General features: G+C 34.9%; 1 protein-coding gene across 11 annotated transcripts in view; it reads right to left on the bottom strand.

Moving 5' to 3' along the window:
• Positions 1-4,979: 4,979 nt before the first annotated feature.
• The window catches only part of LOC125658791 (peripheral plasma membrane protein CASK-like), a 113,670-nt gene continuing 98,229 nt past the window's right edge, over positions 4,980-20,420 (bottom strand). For 9 of the 11 annotated variants that reach the window (XM_048890209.2, XM_056148360.1, XM_056148362.1 and 6 more), the window contains 11 exons: positions 18,434-18,637; positions 16,310-16,388; positions 14,727-14,812; positions 14,170-14,262; positions 13,103-13,201; positions 12,819-12,966; positions 12,427-12,567; positions 12,129-12,209; positions 11,242-11,444; positions 10,316-10,417; positions 4,980-9,116 (listed from right to left, as the gene is read on the bottom strand). In XM_048890209.2, the coding sequence (XP_048746166.2) occupies positions 8,940-9,116; positions 10,316-10,417; positions 11,242-11,444; positions 12,129-12,209; positions 12,427-12,567; positions 12,819-12,966; positions 13,103-13,201; positions 14,170-14,262; positions 14,727-14,812; positions 16,310-16,388; positions 18,434-18,637 (1,413 nt within the window). In that variant the 3' untranslated portion in view covers positions 4,980-8,939. Of the gene's footprint in view, positions 9,117-10,315; positions 10,418-10,802; positions 10,884-11,241; positions 11,445-12,128; positions 12,210-12,426; positions 12,568-12,818; positions 12,967-13,102; positions 13,202-14,169; positions 14,263-14,726; positions 14,813-16,309; positions 16,389-18,433; positions 18,638-20,420 lie in introns of all 11 variants that reach the window. The other 2 variants (XM_056148365.1, XM_056148361.1) reach the window with 1 other exon arrangement.

Raw genomic sequence — 20,420 nt, 5'->3', positions numbered from 1 at the left:
TCACAGAACTTGTTCTCATTTAATGAGTTTTTGCAGCGTATGTGCTGTCGAGAGAGTATTATAAGGGATTGTATTGCACTATCTATCTTCGAGTTTTATTGTGACACAATATAGTCAATAGTTTTCGACACCAAGCTTTCATATTTTGTACAGGAGGGTTTCTACAGATCATTCAAAAACAGGACAAACAGAGATGGTGATAAACCTTCCCCTAGCCTGACACCCTTTTTACACAGAAACATTATGAGCATTTATCCGTTGCATCCAGAAGGCAAAGTGTCGGAACGATTAGAACAGATCCGAGTTTAATTAGAATCAGAACTAAATAGGACTTAAAACACAGAAACATAGAAAAGGGACCGCCGACCCTCTGTAAAGGAGGATTAGCAGCGCCCTCGTCGGAATGATGTCGATGTCTGACAAACCTTCAAGACAACCGACTGTTTATGAGAATTAGTAAACTGAAAAAGTGCAAGATTGCAGAAAACACCAATGACTGAAAGTTGATGGACTGTAAACAAGAAATTCTGGTCTGGTTTTAACACACAATCCTCCTTTAGATTCATGGGTAAGTGATAACACAGTTATTCTTACGTCAGCTTGTCACAGCAAAGAGAAACAGATGCCATTGTCTGCAGGATATGTGAATGGTCAGCCCGTTACACTTCTTAGAGACTCAGGGTCCAGGAATATTGTGGTAAGGAAAAATTTAGTTCACATGGAACAATTCACCGGAGAACAAGTGACATGTATTTTGGCTGATAGCACTAAACGAACAGTTCCTGTTGCCAAAGTGGATATTGATTCTCCCTATCTCACGGGTAAGTACGACGTCTGGTGCATGGATAGTCCAGTGTTCGACTTGATCATTGGGGAGGTAAGTGATGTCAGAAAGCCACATGATCCAGATCCAAATTGGACGCCTGTGCTCACTGTTGAAACAAGACAACAAAGGAGAGAAAAATCAAAGCCTTAAGGTACCAGAAATAGTAAAGGACGACATTCGACCAGAGGATATTCGCAAAACACAGGAATCAGACCCAACACTACGTGTCATTCGTCAGAATACTCTGGTAAATAAAATATCAAATGATGGTAAAGTTTCATGGTTCCTCAAAGATGGACTAATGTATAGACAGTATAAAAGTGACAAAACATACGTACAGCTAATAGTTCCAACACAATTTAGAGAAACCGTCATGAAATTAACTCGAGTCAATCATGTCGGGACATTTGGGCACAAACCGAACTATCAAGAGAATCCTTACGGAATTCTACTGGGCAGGAATACAATCGGAGATAAAAAGACTCTGCAGATCTTGTGACATATGTCAGCGTACAGAACCCAAAGGAAAGGTAAGCAAAGTTCCATTGGTATCCATGCCATTGATTGATGAACCTTTCAGGAGAGTAGCCGTGGACATCATTGGTCCGATACATTCACCAACTAAGAGAGGTAACAAATTTATTCCCACTCTTGTCGACTATGCTACGAGGTATCCAGAAGCAGTACCTTTACCAGGAATTGATACAGAGCGTGTTGCTGAAGCATTGGTAGAGATATTCTCCCGGATTGGCGTACCTCATGAGATGCTGACAGATATGGGAAGGAAGTCAGTTCACATCCACTCTGATGAAAGAGGTATAAGCAAGCTCATTTCTATAAAACAGCTCACGACGACTCCATCCCATCCCATGTGTAATGGATTGGTTGAAAGATTTAATGGAACTCTAATGCAGATGCTAAAGAAAACGTGTGTCGATCGACCAGTGGATTGGGATAAGTATATATACATGTAGTTGTTTATGGAAAGTCATTAAAATTAACTGTGATTTTACTCTCGCTCTCTCTCTCTCTCTCTCTCTCTCTCTCAGAAATGCCCGAATTCAGCTTTTAAACCATGCTATGCATGATGCAGGAAAGGGGAAAGTTTGAAAGGTTTCGGTGTATTTTCAATTTAAAGAAACTATACACGATTTACAGTTAGAAATAAAACAAAAGTTAAAATTGTCCGATAATGTGTTTGTACCACCATGTATAGTGCATGTACGACAAGGGGATATGAGCACTGTCAAGTACGTGTACGGTGGTGAAGTCAAATCCATCTTGTCAAACATGAATGCAAAGTTTAGATGTCAACATTCAATTTGCTGGAAAGTGATTTGAAATTTTTAACACTCCCCCCCCCCCCCCCCAACAACACATGTAAGTAAAAATAATGAAATGAGGGCTGCAATGCATGACCATCTCACGTACACACGACTATTTCCTATTTCTTGAAAATTTCTCGACCGATGTAGGTCTGTATATGAGCTGAGTAGCGACGGTGTTCACAAACCAAGAAAACTTTAGATAAAAAATCCAAATTCATATCCATTTTCCTATATGAAGTTATGACAACGTCTCTCTCTCTCAACTCTCAGTGGCGAATCCAAAAATGTCTGAATGGGGAGGGGGTGTTAAACAACCGGGTGCCCTGGAGTTGTCTTGAGACAGTGGGTCCAGGGGAAAGTCTTGGTGAAGGCCCCGGGTGCAATTAAATTATTGTCTATAAAGAGGTTACCATATAGATTAGTACACAGACACGTAGCATCGTTTTTCCGGGGGGGGGGGGGGGGGGCAACCGGAGGAGAAAATGTCTTCTAATATTCTCGACAAGCAAAGAAGAGACTTAAAAATGTCCTTTTGCCCAAAATTCGTATTCCTAAATCGGAGGGGGGCACCAATATATAACTCACTTTGTATGTAAAATTAGATGACGGAAAAATCAAAACTGTCAAAAAAGTGGAGGGTGGTGTTTATATGTTCCTGGTACGCTGGCATATATAGTACACATTAATATTTTCTCGTGCACACGTCTGTCGACATTTGATACCATGTGCATGCATATAACGTTGTAAATAGACAGCAAGTTCGACAAACGATAATGTTATTAATTGTAAAACTCCTACCTGTGTGTATTACTAACTATTGGAGAGGGGAGCGGGTTAAAGGAGTTGCACTCTCTTTCAATTTTATAAAGACGGTGGTAAACGAGACTTGAATAACTGTGAACGTCTAATAAATTAATTAGTGGCTGTCTGATGAATCAAGCCGCGGCCGCCACATAAATCAAGTGGCGACCGCCAGTTGAATTAAGTGGTAGCCGCAATATTTATCTGGTGCCAGCCATTTAAATTAGTATTTATACCTTGGCACTTACCAGCTTCCGTAGGTTTCATCGTAGCTATGCCATCATACCATGAGAATTCACGGTAAAGGAGACAAGTCAGAGGGAGAAAACACAGAAACGAAATATGCTTTAACATTTGTATAAAACATTTTCTAGCTTGGTGTATGTATCTAGAGACAAGAGGCCCATTGGCCACATCGCTCATATGAGTCACCTTGGCCCTTATTTAAAGATTTTTCCCTACATTAAGATATTTTCAAGTAAATCTTTCGATCCTTATTGTGGCCCCAACCTACCTCCGAGGCAATGATTTTTTACAAACTTGAATCGGCACGTCAGAAAGCTTTCATGTAAATGTAAACTTTACTGCCCAGTGGTTCTTAAGATGATTTTTAAAGATTTTTCCTATATATTTGAATGTAAAACTTTGATCCCCTATTATGCCCCCCTACTCCCAGGGGCCGTGATGTTAAAAAACTTGAATCTGCATTGTCAGGAAGCTTTCATGTAAACCTCTCTGGCTCAATAGTTCTTGAGAAGATTCTTGAATGACCCAACCCTAATTTTGCATTTTGAATTGAACATACTCGAATCCCCTTTACTCAAGGACAATTTATACCAAGTTTGGTTGAAATTGGCCCATTAGTTCTGGAGAAGATGGTTTTCCTATATATACATGTATCAGCATATAAAACTTTGATCCCCTATTGTAGCCCCACCCTACCTCAGTGGGCCATGATCTGAACAAACCTACTTTATACCAGAAAGCTTTCAGGCAAATCTCCGCTCTTATGGGCCATTGGTTCTTGAGAAAAATACTTTTAAAGATGTTATCTATATGTTTGTATGTAAATTTTTTATCCCCTATTGTGGCCCCACCCTACCACTGGGGGTCATGATTTTAACAAACTTGAACCTCCACTATCTCAATTTCAGCTTTTCTGGCACAGTGGTTCTTGAGAAGATTTTTAAATGATCCCAACCTATTTTGTAATCTTCTCCCCTTTGAAGGAGGCATGATCCTTCATTTGAACAAACTTGAATCCCCTTCATCCAAGGATGATTTGTACCATGTTTGGTTGAAAATGGCCCAGTGGTTCTCAAGAAATCGAAAGTTTACAGACAAATGACGGACAATGAGTGATCAGAAAAGCTCACTTGAGCTTTCAGCTCAGGTGAGCTAAAAAACCAAGTGATGCAAAGTACTCCATACTGAACTCTCATGCAAGAATTCAACCAAAAATTTAATCACAACTGCACCAATAGGTCACAAATATCTAGTAACTGCAATTTTCATACTCAAAATTTTCATGACTTCAAAATTGTTTCAAGTATGCCCAATGTCAGGATGGAGCCACAATTAGCAGTTGAAGTTTTACATATGCATACCTGGTATATAGGAGAAATGTTAAAATTTTCTTCTCAAGAACCACAAGTCCACAATTTGTGAACTTGATATTCCAATACACATATCTTCATGCAATGTAGCTATTTACAATTATTCAAATCATGACTCCAAGGGCCAGAATGAAACTACAAATTTTGGGTTTATAGTTTTACATAGGAATATATAGAAAACATCTTTGTGTTCCATCAAATATGGCATTTAGTTTTTAAGAATTATCAAAAAATAAATAAAAATTGGTAAACTGAAAGGATATGCATATATATATCTTATTCAAGGTCAAGGTGAAAGGCCATATGTCATGGCCACAGGTTCAATATACTGAATCAGGTAGAGACAGAAACTGTTCCCTAAACCATATTCATATGTAGCTGGTATTTTACAATACATATAACACAAAGTTTGATTCAGTGATTTATTTGTACCTTTAACTTTTGTATATATAATACAGTTTCATTCCTTGACGTAATAATGCATACATATATAGTCTTCTATTAGCTGCGGGCATCAACAACATATAAATCATTTGAACAAAATATAAAGAAATTTAAATCACCTGTAACAGAAATAAAAATAAATCTGGTAAATACAACTAAATAATAAACTAAATTAAATAGTGGCTTGATTCTCTTTTCTACATTAGGTAAAGTCACTTAGTAAACAGCACAAGTAGGAGAGATGCGAGAATTTGAGAATGAAAATTAGTAAATTTCTAGTATTTACACCAGTCAGCAAGTTCAATCATACACATCTGTGCTTACAAACATTGAAATGACTGCAACATAAAGCAGAAAAGTTTATAAACAACATGCAAACAAAATATGAACAGTATTATTTCAGAACAACTACTGCAGGACTAGAGTTTATACTGATGCACCACGTATAATGATAATAATCTAAGACAAGGTGTTCTTTTAAATTGCTTCGTTTTCAGAATAATTTCTACAGAGAGAGTTGCCTAACCTGACACAGAACAAGACTTGCTGATTAAACCACACCTTTAAATGTTCGTGGTTAGTAATTTAAATGTTCGTGGTAGGGTAATTTAAATTTTCCTGGAAGGGTAATTTTTTGCTGTATTTGCGGTATAGACATACCCACGTATCTAGGAGTATAGAGAAACTCAAATGTTTTTCACAAGGTATTCTACAATGTGGGCTGAAAATTGGCACAAATATACACCTGGTGATTGTTGCTATATATACAGTTGCATCTGTAAATTAATAGATGTCTGCAAGGGCAAATATGAAACAAAGAAAAAAATGGAGTGATTTGCACATTAATGTCAGGATTACAAGTACTTGAAAACCGAATCCTGGAGATTTTGACACACCACATTTTTCACAAACCACAAAATTTGACTCCAGAAAAAGACTAACCTTATCTTATGAATAATACTGGGTGTACAGTACTAGTATTGGATGAAACAAAACTGAATGAAAGAAGTTGTAACAGTGGTACACATATCTCGTTTCCCGTGTGTAAATCCTATCTGTATACAATATACACCGTCCCGACTACTCTTCTGATGTATATAAATGACTTTATACAGGGAAATTTGCACCCAGTGTTATTTTTGCCTGCAGACATTGGAAAATGATTTCGTCCAGATTTAAATTTGCCTAAAGTTATTTCTTGCTACTTTAAAGTAATACAGGAATTTATATTTGCTCAGTTTTAAAATCACCCATTTAGGATAATGGCGAAAATAAAGCGGGGACAAAATTAACCCTGCACACAGCACTTCCGATTTCTGAAACAACAGATACATTTACATATAATGATGCAATAAGCAAAAATACAGACTTAAAGGTCTTCTAAACAAACAGCAAACACCAATCAGCTAATGTGATTACTTCTCATTACTACAAATACTGTTGATATCATTTTAAAAGCTTTTGTAGGTAACACAGAAATAATCTTATTTAGTCTTCATGCCAGTTCTACGCACAATCCACAGGAAATATTATATCGCTTGGGTTCAAATTTATTATCAAAGAGTACTCTTTCATAGTAAATTCGAACCCAAGCGATACAATAGTCGGTGGCACAAACATGAATTAGTGCACTCAGTGTTCTGATAATTTTTTTTTTATTATATACCCATCAATGTATCGTTTTTTGATACTGTGAATTTCACAGAGTGTGATCCGGTTTTCCGGATCACCACCCTGTGGTTTTCTGATTCCGTATCAGTATCCTCTGAAATTGATGACATCACAATGCATCAACACAACATATTTTATGGAAAATATCGACCACTTCACAAACAAACCTGCATACATAAAATATAATTTCACTATATGTTTGTGTTTTTGATAATTTGGATTACATTTAGTATCTTATAAATGTGGATTTAAATATACATAAAGGGGTATATAATAAATTTATCATTACTACAGTAACTTGATCCGAAGAGTCGGATCACGTCGAGTTGATAGGCGCGGATCATCCGATCAAACTCAACGCTTCGCGTCTCGTGTGATCTGATGATCCTCGCCTGTCAACTCGACATGATCCGACTCTTTGGATCAAGTTACTGTAGTAATAATACACATGTACGTACTATATCAAATATTGACAATTCATGATTTAAATCATGACTGAAAAGACATCGACTTACAATAGTCCAATTTACGTATATAAACAATACTGACAGATTAACCTTTTCTACAGCAAGACATGAAGACTTTTACTCCAAGACCAAACCCACGGGAAACCAAAACTAAAACTTTAGGATATCATTAAGGAATAAATGTCAAATTTGTAATATGAGGGTATAAATATAACGGGGCAATTTACATATATCAACAAAGCTGATTACGCAGAAGTGACCCCTTAGTTCCCTTGTATTCTTATCTCCCTTCTAAATAATACAACTAAAGTTATCTTTTATTCTGTGTATTTGGATGTAACTAGTTCCTTTTGTATGTATAGGTTTTTATGGCAAGTTGAATAGTCACTTGCCTGTCAGGTTCTTTAAGGAGAATTACAAATAATGAAAAGTCCACCCATAGGTGCTTGTCCTTACAAAAAAATGTTTATTCTCATATACTGTAGACAAATTTAATTCAACAGTCATAATTTCGCAAATTATCATCTTTGGGTTAGTCTAAAGGTAAGGAATTCCACTTAATTGCATATGATTTCCATGACAATTGCTTCAATGCTTTAAGTCTGCGGGTATGAAATTCCATGGATTTTATGTGATTTGGATTCCATGGACTTTATGTGAACACAGACTTAGCGGAAATAAGTACCATATGCGTAAAAAAAGTATTTAAAATTATGTGCCTACAGTACACATCGACTCAGTGTAAGTAGTTGATTTTCAATGGGAAAGTTTGTTTCTTGCAACATGAAGCACTTAATGGACTATGGCCGACACAACATTAGTGTAATGAACATTTAACAATAACATCAAGCAATCTCTGATTTCAATAGGCTTTTACCAACTCAAAGAGTATACAATGTAATTGTAAAGCTTCACAAATTATAAACATTAAAGTCAAGAACGTATCTCGGAGGAGAGATCAGCACTATAGAATTATCGTACATGGAACAAAATCAGCACCATCCCAGGGTTTAATACATCTGTATATACATCTATCTCACTTCAAACACTTCGATTCATGTTGGCATGTTAATACTTGGCAGTAATAAGGGGAAAAAAGTTTTTTAGAAAACTTGAAAATTAGTAACAACCATTAATGTATGCATTGAGACAAAATCTGTACCCCAGTCCAAATCTCAAAAATTATAAATAACAACCATCTCTCAAAAATCACAGAATTGTAATGCATTATTGTGCAATATTGTTAGTGTGCATGCTTATGCGTATTTGTATCGTAATTATCATTATTACATGTACATGCACTCTAAAGAGATAGTCTAAATTCAAACTTGTGATAAAATTTACTAATTTGATTATCTACAAGTTGAAATCTTAACATGACCATACCTCCATGTACATTGTACATGTTGTAAAAATTTTAATCATAATTTATTTGATTGATCTCTTCTTAAGGAACAAGCAATTACACAATTTCAGTTTATCGACATCACAGTCCGTTTACAATCGTCTTACTCTCCCTTGAGTGTAAACAACGAACAAAAGAATTAATATCAGATGCATCGAACATTCTCGATTTTGGAAAGCGTATTTTCGTCTTCCCGTAATTTGAATCTGTTTGAGGACAAGAAGACTTGGATTGCGATTAATCGTAAAGTGGTAACATCAGTAACAAATCAGTGAGGTCATTTTCTCAACTTCCAGATTCCTCTTTGGGTCCTCCTGCTGATCCTGTAGGCCTTATCAAGGCCATATAAAGCATTCACAACAGCCAATCATCACAGACTTCTCAGTAGACCCAGCTGACTGGTACCCATTGAGGTGCAGTACTGACTTGGTCCATAGCTTGTTCTAATTTCCGTATGGTTTCATCAATATCATTGTTAACAATTTTCAAATCAAAATAATGTCCATATGCTTTCTCTAGCAGCTCACTCTCTGTGGCTAATCTTTCCAAGCTAATGTCCTGTAAAATGAGAGCAAAAGACAATGAAAAAAAAAACCCAACATGTACATTGATATATTGTTTACCAACTTTCATGTAAAGAACAAACCTATAAAAGTTTTAACTGAACAAGCACTTGCATTTAATCAATGTACTGTAAATCCATATCGTTTCCACTATCACTGAATGGAGGGCCCAAGAAGCCTGAATTGCTCACCTGCATTGATTTTGTGTATTGTGACCAGATGTTAAGCAATCGTGGTTTTATGAAGAAGTACAAAAATTTGACAGACATTTCTTTATTTAGAAAAAAAAATTATGTATAGTATCAGATTAACTTAAAATTCCTACAAAAATTTCATCCCCTTTAGTTTTCGATACAGTTATTGTTTTGGTGGATTTTTTAAAATTTGGTTTCCTCCCTCTCCTTTTTTTTGTAGTATCATTGACTTATATTTGTATTTCTTCTATTGTCAAAGTTATCGTCTCAATATAGAATATTGGAACTATAAAATTGAGGAACTCTCCAGTGAGTTTTTATGTATTGGGACAGAATCACTAGTTTTAGCTATACTTATGCCATCCATGACTGTCACAGCTAATTTCTTTTGAAATGGTTAAGTTTGATGTCTACTGTAATTTTGTTTTTAAGATATGATTACTGTTTCATCTAGCAGTCTAGACTAATACAAATATTTGATTGGTTTTACCCGTACATGTATGTGCTACTTTTAATTATGGCAGCCATGTTGGTTGCTCCGTGAAAGTGAAAATCAAAGCATTCACAACAAACTTCCTACTAATATCCTCTAGGCTAAGTTTAATTGAAATTGGTGTAATGATTTCAGAAGGAAAAGATATCCGAGTAACTCTGTGACAGCAACAGAAAGTGAGGAAAGACAATGGATGTCAATTGACAGATTGACAGTAGTAGCGCACACAGTCTCTAGTTCAGGTGAGATGAAAAGTGGTATATTTGTAATCCACAACACAAAGAAAATCTAACGTGTAAGCATATACAAAATCTGTTATAAGTTAATAAGTCCTATTAAAAAGCATACTATATATACAGTCTATCGTAATCATACAAATACACATATTGTTAGGAAATTTACCTTGAAGTAAGCATACATGCTATATTATACACCATTAATGTTGTACATTGTTTGATATAAGAGATTTCTTTCTTTATAATGATCCCTTATGATGCCCTAACTTACATTCATATCCTTTGTTTTTCGAAGAAGATGATCATTGAAGCGAGGAGCTGCTATAAATACTACATAGGGTGCATAATCGGCTGTGCGTAAAACTTTCAGTGCCTGAAAATTAAATGAACAAAAATGCCATGCAATACAGGAACAAAAATATATACACAAAGAGCCACTGAAAATAAAAAAATAAAAACTTAATGGCATCTTTAGTGATGGCTGAGTAAAAGTTTACCAAAATATTTCACATTGCTTAAAATTAAGCAAATTTCCAACAAAAAAACTTGGAAACCCATTTATTTTGATATTTTGAAAACATTTGAAACCTTATAAACATTTTTTTGTCTCTTGTTAATTTTATTAATGTCAAATAATGTTGAAACACTGTCTAGTAGAATTCTTTTGAAACTCTATTATGGTATTGACTCAACCATCACACAGACGAAAGAATAAAGCCTGAGACAACACTGATACAGAGGTCTGTGACACAGTGTACCTCCTGTAGGGTTGACATTGTCGGGGCTGCAATGAATACAATGTAAGGGGCATACTCCCTAGTCCGAAGCACTCGTATCGCCTGTAACACACCGCAAATATTATTCTTCCTTGTCAACATCATCAATAAACATTGAAAACCATGATACAATTAAAATTTTGTGAAAGACTCTTTTGTAAAATATTAATGCACAAACTATCTTATTTCAGTAAAAATCTTTTGAAAATTTAAAAAAAAAAAAAATTTAAAAAAAGAATTTAAAATCCTAACAAAAATTTCAATGAGAATGACCTGCATAAGCCAAATGTCCTGTTACTGTTAAAATTTCCATCAATGTAGGTTTACATAAGATGAAACATAATTTTGCATTGTTGGATCGAATTGACATGTGAATTTTCTTTTTATAAATAGACTGTTTTCTTGCATCTGTATACTGTACCTGCGGTTCAACATCCAGAATGGCAATGAGACCTTTGGAATGAATTTGACGAATTGTTTCTAATTTTGTTCCATACATGGCATCCTCATGTGTGCCATACTCTAAATACTCATTGGCAGCAATGTCTTTCATCATCTCATCATGTCCAACAAAGTAATAATTTTTTCCGTTAGTTTCGCCTTCTCGTGGTGGCCTTGTGGTATCTAAGAAGGAGAACAAGACATATATATATATATATATATATATATATATGTGTGTGTGTGTGTGTGTGTGTGTGTACTCGGTCACTTTCCATATTAAAGACATTCTTTAAACTATGGTGACAGAAGTGAAGAATATACTAGCCAAATTAAAGTACATTACGATGTGACTCATAAAGTGGATTCACACGTTATAGAAATAATATCTCTCTTCTTTCCTTAGTTATATGAAAAGACAACCCCCTAATAATCCATAATTATAAAAAAAACAAAGACAAGAATCTGGCCTAGAGATTATAAAACTTTTTGAGCACATTTTCAAACTCAAACTCTTGTGTTCTAAATCATACTCATACTCAAGAGTGAAGGTTATAAAACTTTTATAAAATCATTCTCATACTCAAATGGAGTACATGCTCAAGATTTTTTGAGTACGTTTCAGAGCTTGCTCAAAACAAAACCTGGCTGAATTTGAGTATGAGTACAGTAAAGTTTTACAACCTCCAGGCCTGCAGCCTGCTAGACCTTCTAGGTAAGTCCAAAAATGTGCTTGTAGTTTGTTTGATTTCGGATTTCTAAAGAATTTCCATTGACTTATGTGGAATGGGGTAAGGCAATCAATGAAGACAACTTCTATAGAAGTTCTATCACACTACTGTTACTACAGTAGATTTTCCACAGACTTACGTGGAATGGGGTAAGCGAATCTCTCGGGATGACTCGTTATTAAAGTATTTTTAATGTGTCTTCTACCAACACCATGAGCACCTGCAAAATTCATAAACACACAGACTTATTACAGTTCTACCATTTCATGCATTTGATCCATTATGTTCTACCAACACTGTAACTTCTGAAGTAAAATATTTAGTGTTAATCAATATGGCCTATGTTCCCATTTGGCTAGTGATGAGATATCTTAACACAAAATTTACTCAAATACATATAATTATGTGTTGTATTATATACAAGTTATAACTCTTACCTAATAATACTAATGTTTTCCTCATAAATGCGGGTAAACAAACTACTTCCTCGTAAGTATTGAGATCTAACTGGTCAAATATCGAGTTATGCTTGGCTAGGTACTTGTCTTTCTTTTTCCTTCCAAACCATGAACAGTGTGCTAAAACAGAATAATCAATGAATATCATCATCTACTGAGCAAAATACTGAACTTGCTAATCAAATTCATACAAGTAACATAATCAAAACATATCATAAAATAGAATTACTGACCGCCCACAGCTAGTGACTCAGAAATTTTATATAGTAAATATACAGCATGTATCCCAAAATTTAACACAGGGGACAGAAAAAAGCTGCACATAATCCTTTTCTCCCCAGAGAGCTCTAGTTCTGCAGAAAATCTTGTACCTGCATGTTCGTGCCGAGCTTTCTCTCTTGATGACATAGATGTCCTCCACTCCTGGAGCTCTGGGGAGGGAATCAGACCAGCCGGAGTGGTAGGGGCCACACCCCATAGCTTAGCCTGCCACCAGTTACAATCTTCTTTGTTTATGATCTATGAACAGAGAGAGAGACATACAGTTTACCAAATATCACAATTGTAGATTTTTAGTTCCTAAACCATTATTCATCTATAACTACATCATTTGTAGGTCTTACAGTTCAGCATGTCAAGTAGATTGGATACTTACTCTTAGGACATCCCCCACTCTGAATGACACCCCAGCCTGTGGACACGGAATCATATCATCGTCTTCAGGACTGTAGTCAAACAGGGCCCTCACAAAGATCTACAACAGACAAAACACGTGTTATACCCACTGCAGGTGCTTTCAGAGAAGACTAGGTGTTTATTAATCGACAGATGGGATGATTTCTGCACACCTGTCTGGTGATCCTCAGGCGATACCTACACTTATCCTCTCCTTGCTCATATGGGTGAATACGGCCAAAAGAAATGATGCAATGGTGAAAAATCAATCTTAATAGTGATCGGTACCAACCCCCCCCCCCCCCCCTTCCAACGGTTGTTTTTGTGGTTAAGAAAGACCAGGAAATCAAATAACCAGTAAAGTACAATTTCTACAGTAATCTACTATTCAGATAAGATCATGGAGTAGTTTTCCACACAATTACATATCAGTGAAACTGTACTTTTAGTCAATTCTACGATGAAACCAGGGTAGTCTATGGGATGATGAAAATATACATGAAACCAATATTACCCGAATACATCTGTCACATCTTGTAAGAATTTTTATATTTCTAGGAAATACCGTATACGCAGAATTTTTAGTTAGGACTTAATTTTGGCATTATCAGCGAGAGTGATGGAATCGCTAACATTGAATATCTAACAATTTATTACATATTGGAGTAATCGTTGTTTTCTGGAATAAAAATTAGTTCTAGCTAAATATACATGTATATATCTATTCTTATGGAAAAATTGCTAAATCTGTGTCTCGCTAAAAATTCCACTTATACAAAAGTGTCAGATATACATTTTTAAAAATAGAATACATTCATAGATACATTGGAATCATTCAAATTTGTGGTGGACCCATCATCAAGCGTTTTCATGGATTTCTAAGATTTACTATTAAAGGTTAGGATGTAATTTCGTGGTTCTATTGTATAAATTGTGTACTTCAAGCTCATAGGAAAAAAATATCCACAGAATCCCAGGAAATTGAGCTCCTACAAAATTAAATAGTACCATATAATATGCGTTGAAACAAGCAACTCAATATCCCACCTCTTTGTGAGTTCCATTTTCGTTGCGCTCTTTATGGATGTTGCCTGACGGTTGAGGAACGATCTTGAAGGTGACATTGCCACTTAATGATTTCTGGAAAGAAAGATAATAAAAGTTGATTTTATGAATCCTTCCATTGTGCTAAGTTGCTGCCAAGATGCTGTTTTGTCTGAATGAACACTATATTGGTGTCTATCTGGTTAAGAAATCTTCATCAAATCAATAAATTCTCAGAATGAGAATGATTCTCAAGTCTGGGAGTATCAAATTCATAGATAAAAAAGACACTTACTTCAATTGCTAGGGTAAAATTTATCAGTCAATAAAACGTTTTCCTACGAATCTTGGACGCCACCTATTTCAGTTGTATACACATGTGCTACCTATCTCACTTTTATAGTACATGTAGAAAATTCAGCTAGTGACACAATTATACACAACTTGTATAAAGCCATGGATGACTTCATTAGTGATGAATTAACAAGATCAAATTGTAATTAATGAGTATGCATGAATGACTATTTGTAAATGAATATTTGAATATTTAAATATTTCACCAGCATTTTCTGCAGATTATCCACTGTCTGATTTACAACGCTGACTTCATTTATTTCTCTAATTTCATCTCCAACATGAAGTGTTCCTGTGCAAACAAAAGAAACAGATTGAGACAATGAACAGTAGCAAACAATAAGAAATGAATAGGTTAATGGCTTCCCATGCAGCCAACAAAAACAGGATTCTATAATATGATGAAAAGCTAAATTCATTTATTGCCACCTTGTGACACATGATGCATTACCAGCTAACGCCATTAATTCAAGAGTTGCAAAATAATCACCTAAAAATCTATAATTAAGGCCATTTCCGAAAGGAAAAAATTCTGACCCAATTCATTTGGGGATTTCTCTCTGCGTTTGTTTTCATTGTCTACACTTCTGTTACATCCTATGAATATCTTTGTATGATGGCACAAACAGGAACAATAATTTAAGCCCATAATTTGTCTACGACTTAAAATGTGTCAAAATAATACAATGTTTATGAAGGATAAGCCCAAAGATGTATAGATTTAGTGGGATGGTGTCTCATTCCACAGACATCAATACCATAACAGTGCTTAATAGATATTCTGTAGCCTTCTTTACCACTGTCAATAAGATTGTTTGCTAGAAATTGCCTTCTCTTTGCAAAAGCTGGACAAATTAATCATAATTGATAACTGCAATGAATGTGGAATCTTCTTATGAATCATTTCCTTGCAAATACAGAAGAAAAAGATCTTTTTAATTTTCTAGAAGTGGGAGGTTTCACAATGGATGCTCTAGTCTAGTAAGGCCCAAAAGTTTAATATCATTATACTGGTACATAAACATAAATTACGTATACAGTTTGATACATACACATTAATTATGTTTACAGTTTTATATTATACCGATACATACACATTAATTATGTTTACAGTTTTATATCATTATTCCGATACATACACATTAATTATGTTTACAGTTTTATATCATCATACCGATACATACACATTAATTATGTTTACAGTTTTATATCATCATACCGATACATACACATTAATTATGTTTACAGTTTTATATCACCATACCGATACATACACATTAATTATGTTTACAGTTTTATATCACCATACCGATACATACACATTAATTATGTTTACAGTTTTATATCATCATACCGATACATACACATTAATTATGTTTACAGTTTTATATCATCATACCGATACATACACATTAATTATATGTTTAAAGTTTTATATCATCATACCGATACATACACATTAATTATGTTTACAGTTTTATATCATTATTCTGATACATACACATTAATTATGTTTACAGTTTTATATCACCATACCGATACATACACATTAATTATGTTTACAGTTTTATATCACCATACCGATACATACACATTAATTATAATATGTTTACAGTTTTATATCACCATGACGATACATACACATTAATTATAATATGTTTACAGTTTTATATCACCATGACGATACATATACATTAATTATAATATGTTTACAGTTTTATATCACCATACCGATACATATACATATATATTTGGACTTTGACAACTTTCTACTACAACACATCCCTACCTTGCCGATGGATCATTCCTCCATGCATTATTCTGGCCACTTTACACTGACCAATCTCGTTCACTTTCAGAGTAATTCCCTACGAAAAGAAAATAACCTGACTACATAACCAGTACATAATACATTATTTCCCTCTCAAAAAATACTATAATTATCATTATCTTTTAATGAGTGTTTTGAGAAAGGTGTGTGTGGAACAATTTAATATTGTCAACAAAAATTTTACCATTTCTCATGTCAAAACAAGAGGCCCATGGGCCTTAACAGTCACCTGAGTACGTACATTTCTTAACAGTCACCTGAGTATGCACATTTCTTAACAGTCACCTGAGTACGTACATTTCTTAACAGTCACCTGAGTATGCACATTTCTTAACAGTCACCTGAGTATGCACATTTCTTAACAGTCACCTGAGTACGTACATTTCTTAACAGTCACCTGAGTACGCACATTTCTTAACAGTCACCCGAGTACGCACATTTCTTAACAGTCACCCGAGTACGCACATTTCTTAACAGTCACCCGAGTACGCACATTTCTTAACAGTCACCCGAGTACGCACATTTCTTAACAGTCACCCGAGTACGCACATTTCTTAACAGTCACCTGAGTATGCACATTTCTTAACAGTCACCTGAGTATGCACATTTCTTAACAGTCACCTGAGTGTGCACATTTCTTAACAGTCACCTGAGTGTGCACATTTCTTAACAGTCACCTGAGTACGCACATTTCTTAACAGTCACCTGAGTACGTACATTTCTTAACAGTCACCTGAGTACGCACATTTCTTTAGAAATAATAGTGTTACCTGTATTCATTTCATACATCTCCATTTCTATACTTTGTATTAGATGATAGACATACTGGTATAACTATCACACACATTAGATGATAGACATATTGGTATAACTATCACACGCATTAGATGATAGACATATTGGTATAACTATCACACACTTTTGATAATTCAGAATTATTTCATAAGAAAGTAAGTTTTATCCCATCACAACAAAATGTGACTTCTATTTGAGTCTTAAAAGAGCAAACAAATTTTTACAGTTTTCAAAGAGGACTCATTGCTCATTATAGGTACATGTAATCATGTAAACAGTTTGCCTGCTTGATGTCCAGAGTAAAGATTTTCTAAAGCATATCGATTTTCAACATATGATCAACTAAGTCTGAACCCATGGGTAGTAAATTTCACATTGTTTATTATAATCACACAAACAGTTTGTCTGCTTGATGTCCGGCAGTAAAGAAGCTTTTTTTATTGCATTTTTAATACATAACGTACATGACCAATATATTTTCTAAGATAAAATATAATGCATTTTCAGTATATAATATGGCCAATTTAAACCCACCCTAGGGCTTAAACCCTACATCCAGGGGTCATGAATTTCAGTTTTGATAAAGTGCTCAATGTTCATTATAATTATATGCAAACATTTTGCCTCCTTGATGTTCTGACAGAAGTAAAGAAGAATCCCTGACATGTAATGCATTTTTAATATAATTATGGCAAACTTAATCCCACCATGGGGCATAAACCCTGGGGTCATGAATTTCACAATTTCGGTATACAGCTTATTGATCATTATTACAATCATCATCATGCCAACAGGTTGACTGCTTTATCTCCAGAAGTAGAGAAGTTTTCTAAGATAAAATGCATTTTCAATATATGACAAACTATAAGCCCCATCCTGGGATATGAACCCTGGAGTCATGGATTTCTTAATGTTGGTAAAGGGCTAATTGCTTATTATATTCATGTTCATAGTTTCACTGCTTAATGTCCAAGAGTAAAGAAGAATATTTTTTCACTACATTAATTTTGATGGTTTTGGCCACACCCCTCAGGCCCCAGGGAGGCAGGGTTCATGAACTTCATAATTTTTTATTCCCCTTCACCCATAGATGTTCTATATACCAAAATTGGTTGAAATCGGTTCAGCCGTTCCAGAGGAGGTGAACATGTTCAAAAGTTAACACATAACGGCAGTCAGAAACAGATAGCAATAGGTCACCTAAATGACCTCAAATGTATCAAATACAAGTATAATGCACAGACTTTCATATTTTGCTAATTTGTTGAATTGAAACATTAATCTCACCATGGGTTCATCCTTGTTTTTCTGGAATTGGACAAGTCTCACTCGGTTGATTTTACAGCCAGGGTCCATTTCCACTTCTGGACTCGGGGGTTGAGAAGACTCACCGTTGAGATTTACGAATGTCTGTATCGGAGGAGGGGTGACTCGAACAGCGTCCTCCCCATACACTTCGTGAGCGACTACATCATGAGCTTGTAATAAGGCCTAAAGACATACAAAGGACAAATTACAAAAAGGGTCGTATAATATGCCTGCCACGTGTTCCAGATGGTTATAAGAGGACTTAAACATACATAATTACTAGCTTTTAGCATCATTAGCAAGCTTGCACATTTAAGCCAAAACAAGTAATAACTATAAACTCGAACTCAAAAATCCTATAACCTGCATATTGGCACCAAAAGCAAACATGCCCATTGATTTTTGGAAGAAATCAGCAGATTGACCTCAATGATTATGGACATTAGTTTGAAATTAAAAGCAGTCAATTTTTTTTTTCTCTCCCTCTGACTCATGTAAGAAGCGTAGTGTTGAAGTGACAGAAACAATTGAACTTATTAACAATCACAACTGACATCAGATCTGTAACATGTGTTACATATCAGGCCCTCCACAGCTTTCAACATTTATTCTTCCCATGATGAGCTGCAAGCTGGTATTCATTCACTCGTTTTTATCATGTTAAAGCGTCTTTTACTTCCCATCAATCTCAATGTAAAAATGTAGCATTCAGTAAACAGAGTAAAGACAAAACGCAATTTCCCAGTTGCCCAATAGTTCTTTCCCTTTGTTTAACTCTTGCGCACAGTGAGATGAAAAACATATTTTCATCCACACGCGGTGGGTACAAATGCTTATCGCTGCCTTCATGTATTGCCTAAAGGATGATAACCACACATCATACAACCACCCGAACAGGGAAACACAATTTTAGTAAGTTTATGAGTATTTGATAATAAAATAGCTCAAACAAAAATCGATAAGCACTACCTTTCTTTGATTTAAGTATCACTCATGCAGAAGAGGAAATAAATAATATTTCATATTCAATTTAATGGCCTAATTCAAACAAATATTATTCTTGATATGGTCAGTTTAATGTATGCCAACAGCTGATATAAATAAAATTTACACTTTCATAACTTTTAAATTATCCTTATTCATATAGCCAGTCTATAATATATGTATAGATCTTGTACCCATGCACCCAAGCGTTCAACAGAATACTAAATGTACCCTCATCACAGAAGAGCTGATATCTTGAAATTTGTGTATTGAATCTACATTGCTCAAGGGTACTGACAATTTCTAGATGTATCCCTTTTTGGTCTAAGGTTTCATGATTCACGAGATATCTTAATTCTAATAGTGTGTGTGACAATTTTAAAATGTTAGTGAAGCAATTATGATAAATTCACCAAATATGAAGTGAAGTGTTGTATAGATCAAAAGTTATGACAAAACTGACATTATACAATTATTGCTGTTTTTTTAGGTCAATACGATGATTTAGACACCTGAGGAGTACAATATTCGCCGAGCCCGAATCAAAAACAGCAATAATTGTTTTATTATATGATTAAAAAACCCTTCAAGATTGTTCTTTGCTTTAATTGTAAGTTTCAACAACCTATTTTTGGTCCTATGTGGAAAAAATAATTCCTTATGTTCACCTGGAAGGTCACGTGCAGATAAACATAACGGAGTATGATTTCTACATTGTTGGATCTCATGCAGCCAATGAGAGAGCTAGGAATTATTCAATCATATAATAAAACAAATTAAACACACATTGGAACAAATTCTAAGCTCGGGTGATATCAAATTGACTTAATGCCAGTGGTTCTAAGTTCAATTATTTTCTCAATATCAGAGGAAACTTTCCAATACGAGTCACTTTTTGTAGGATCAATCACTAAACATCAGTAAGCATGAACAATTTTCCAGAATAGAGATATCAATTTGAGGAACCATATGACTCCAAAGA

Source organism: Ostrea edulis, chromosome 9, assembly GCF_947568905.1.
Source record: "Ostrea edulis chromosome 9, xbOstEdul1.1, whole genome shotgun sequence".
Lineage (NCBI taxonomy): Eukaryota > Metazoa > Mollusca > Bivalvia > Ostreida > Ostreidae > Ostrea > Ostrea edulis.
This window is presented reverse-complemented; position numbering and strand designations above follow the sequence as displayed.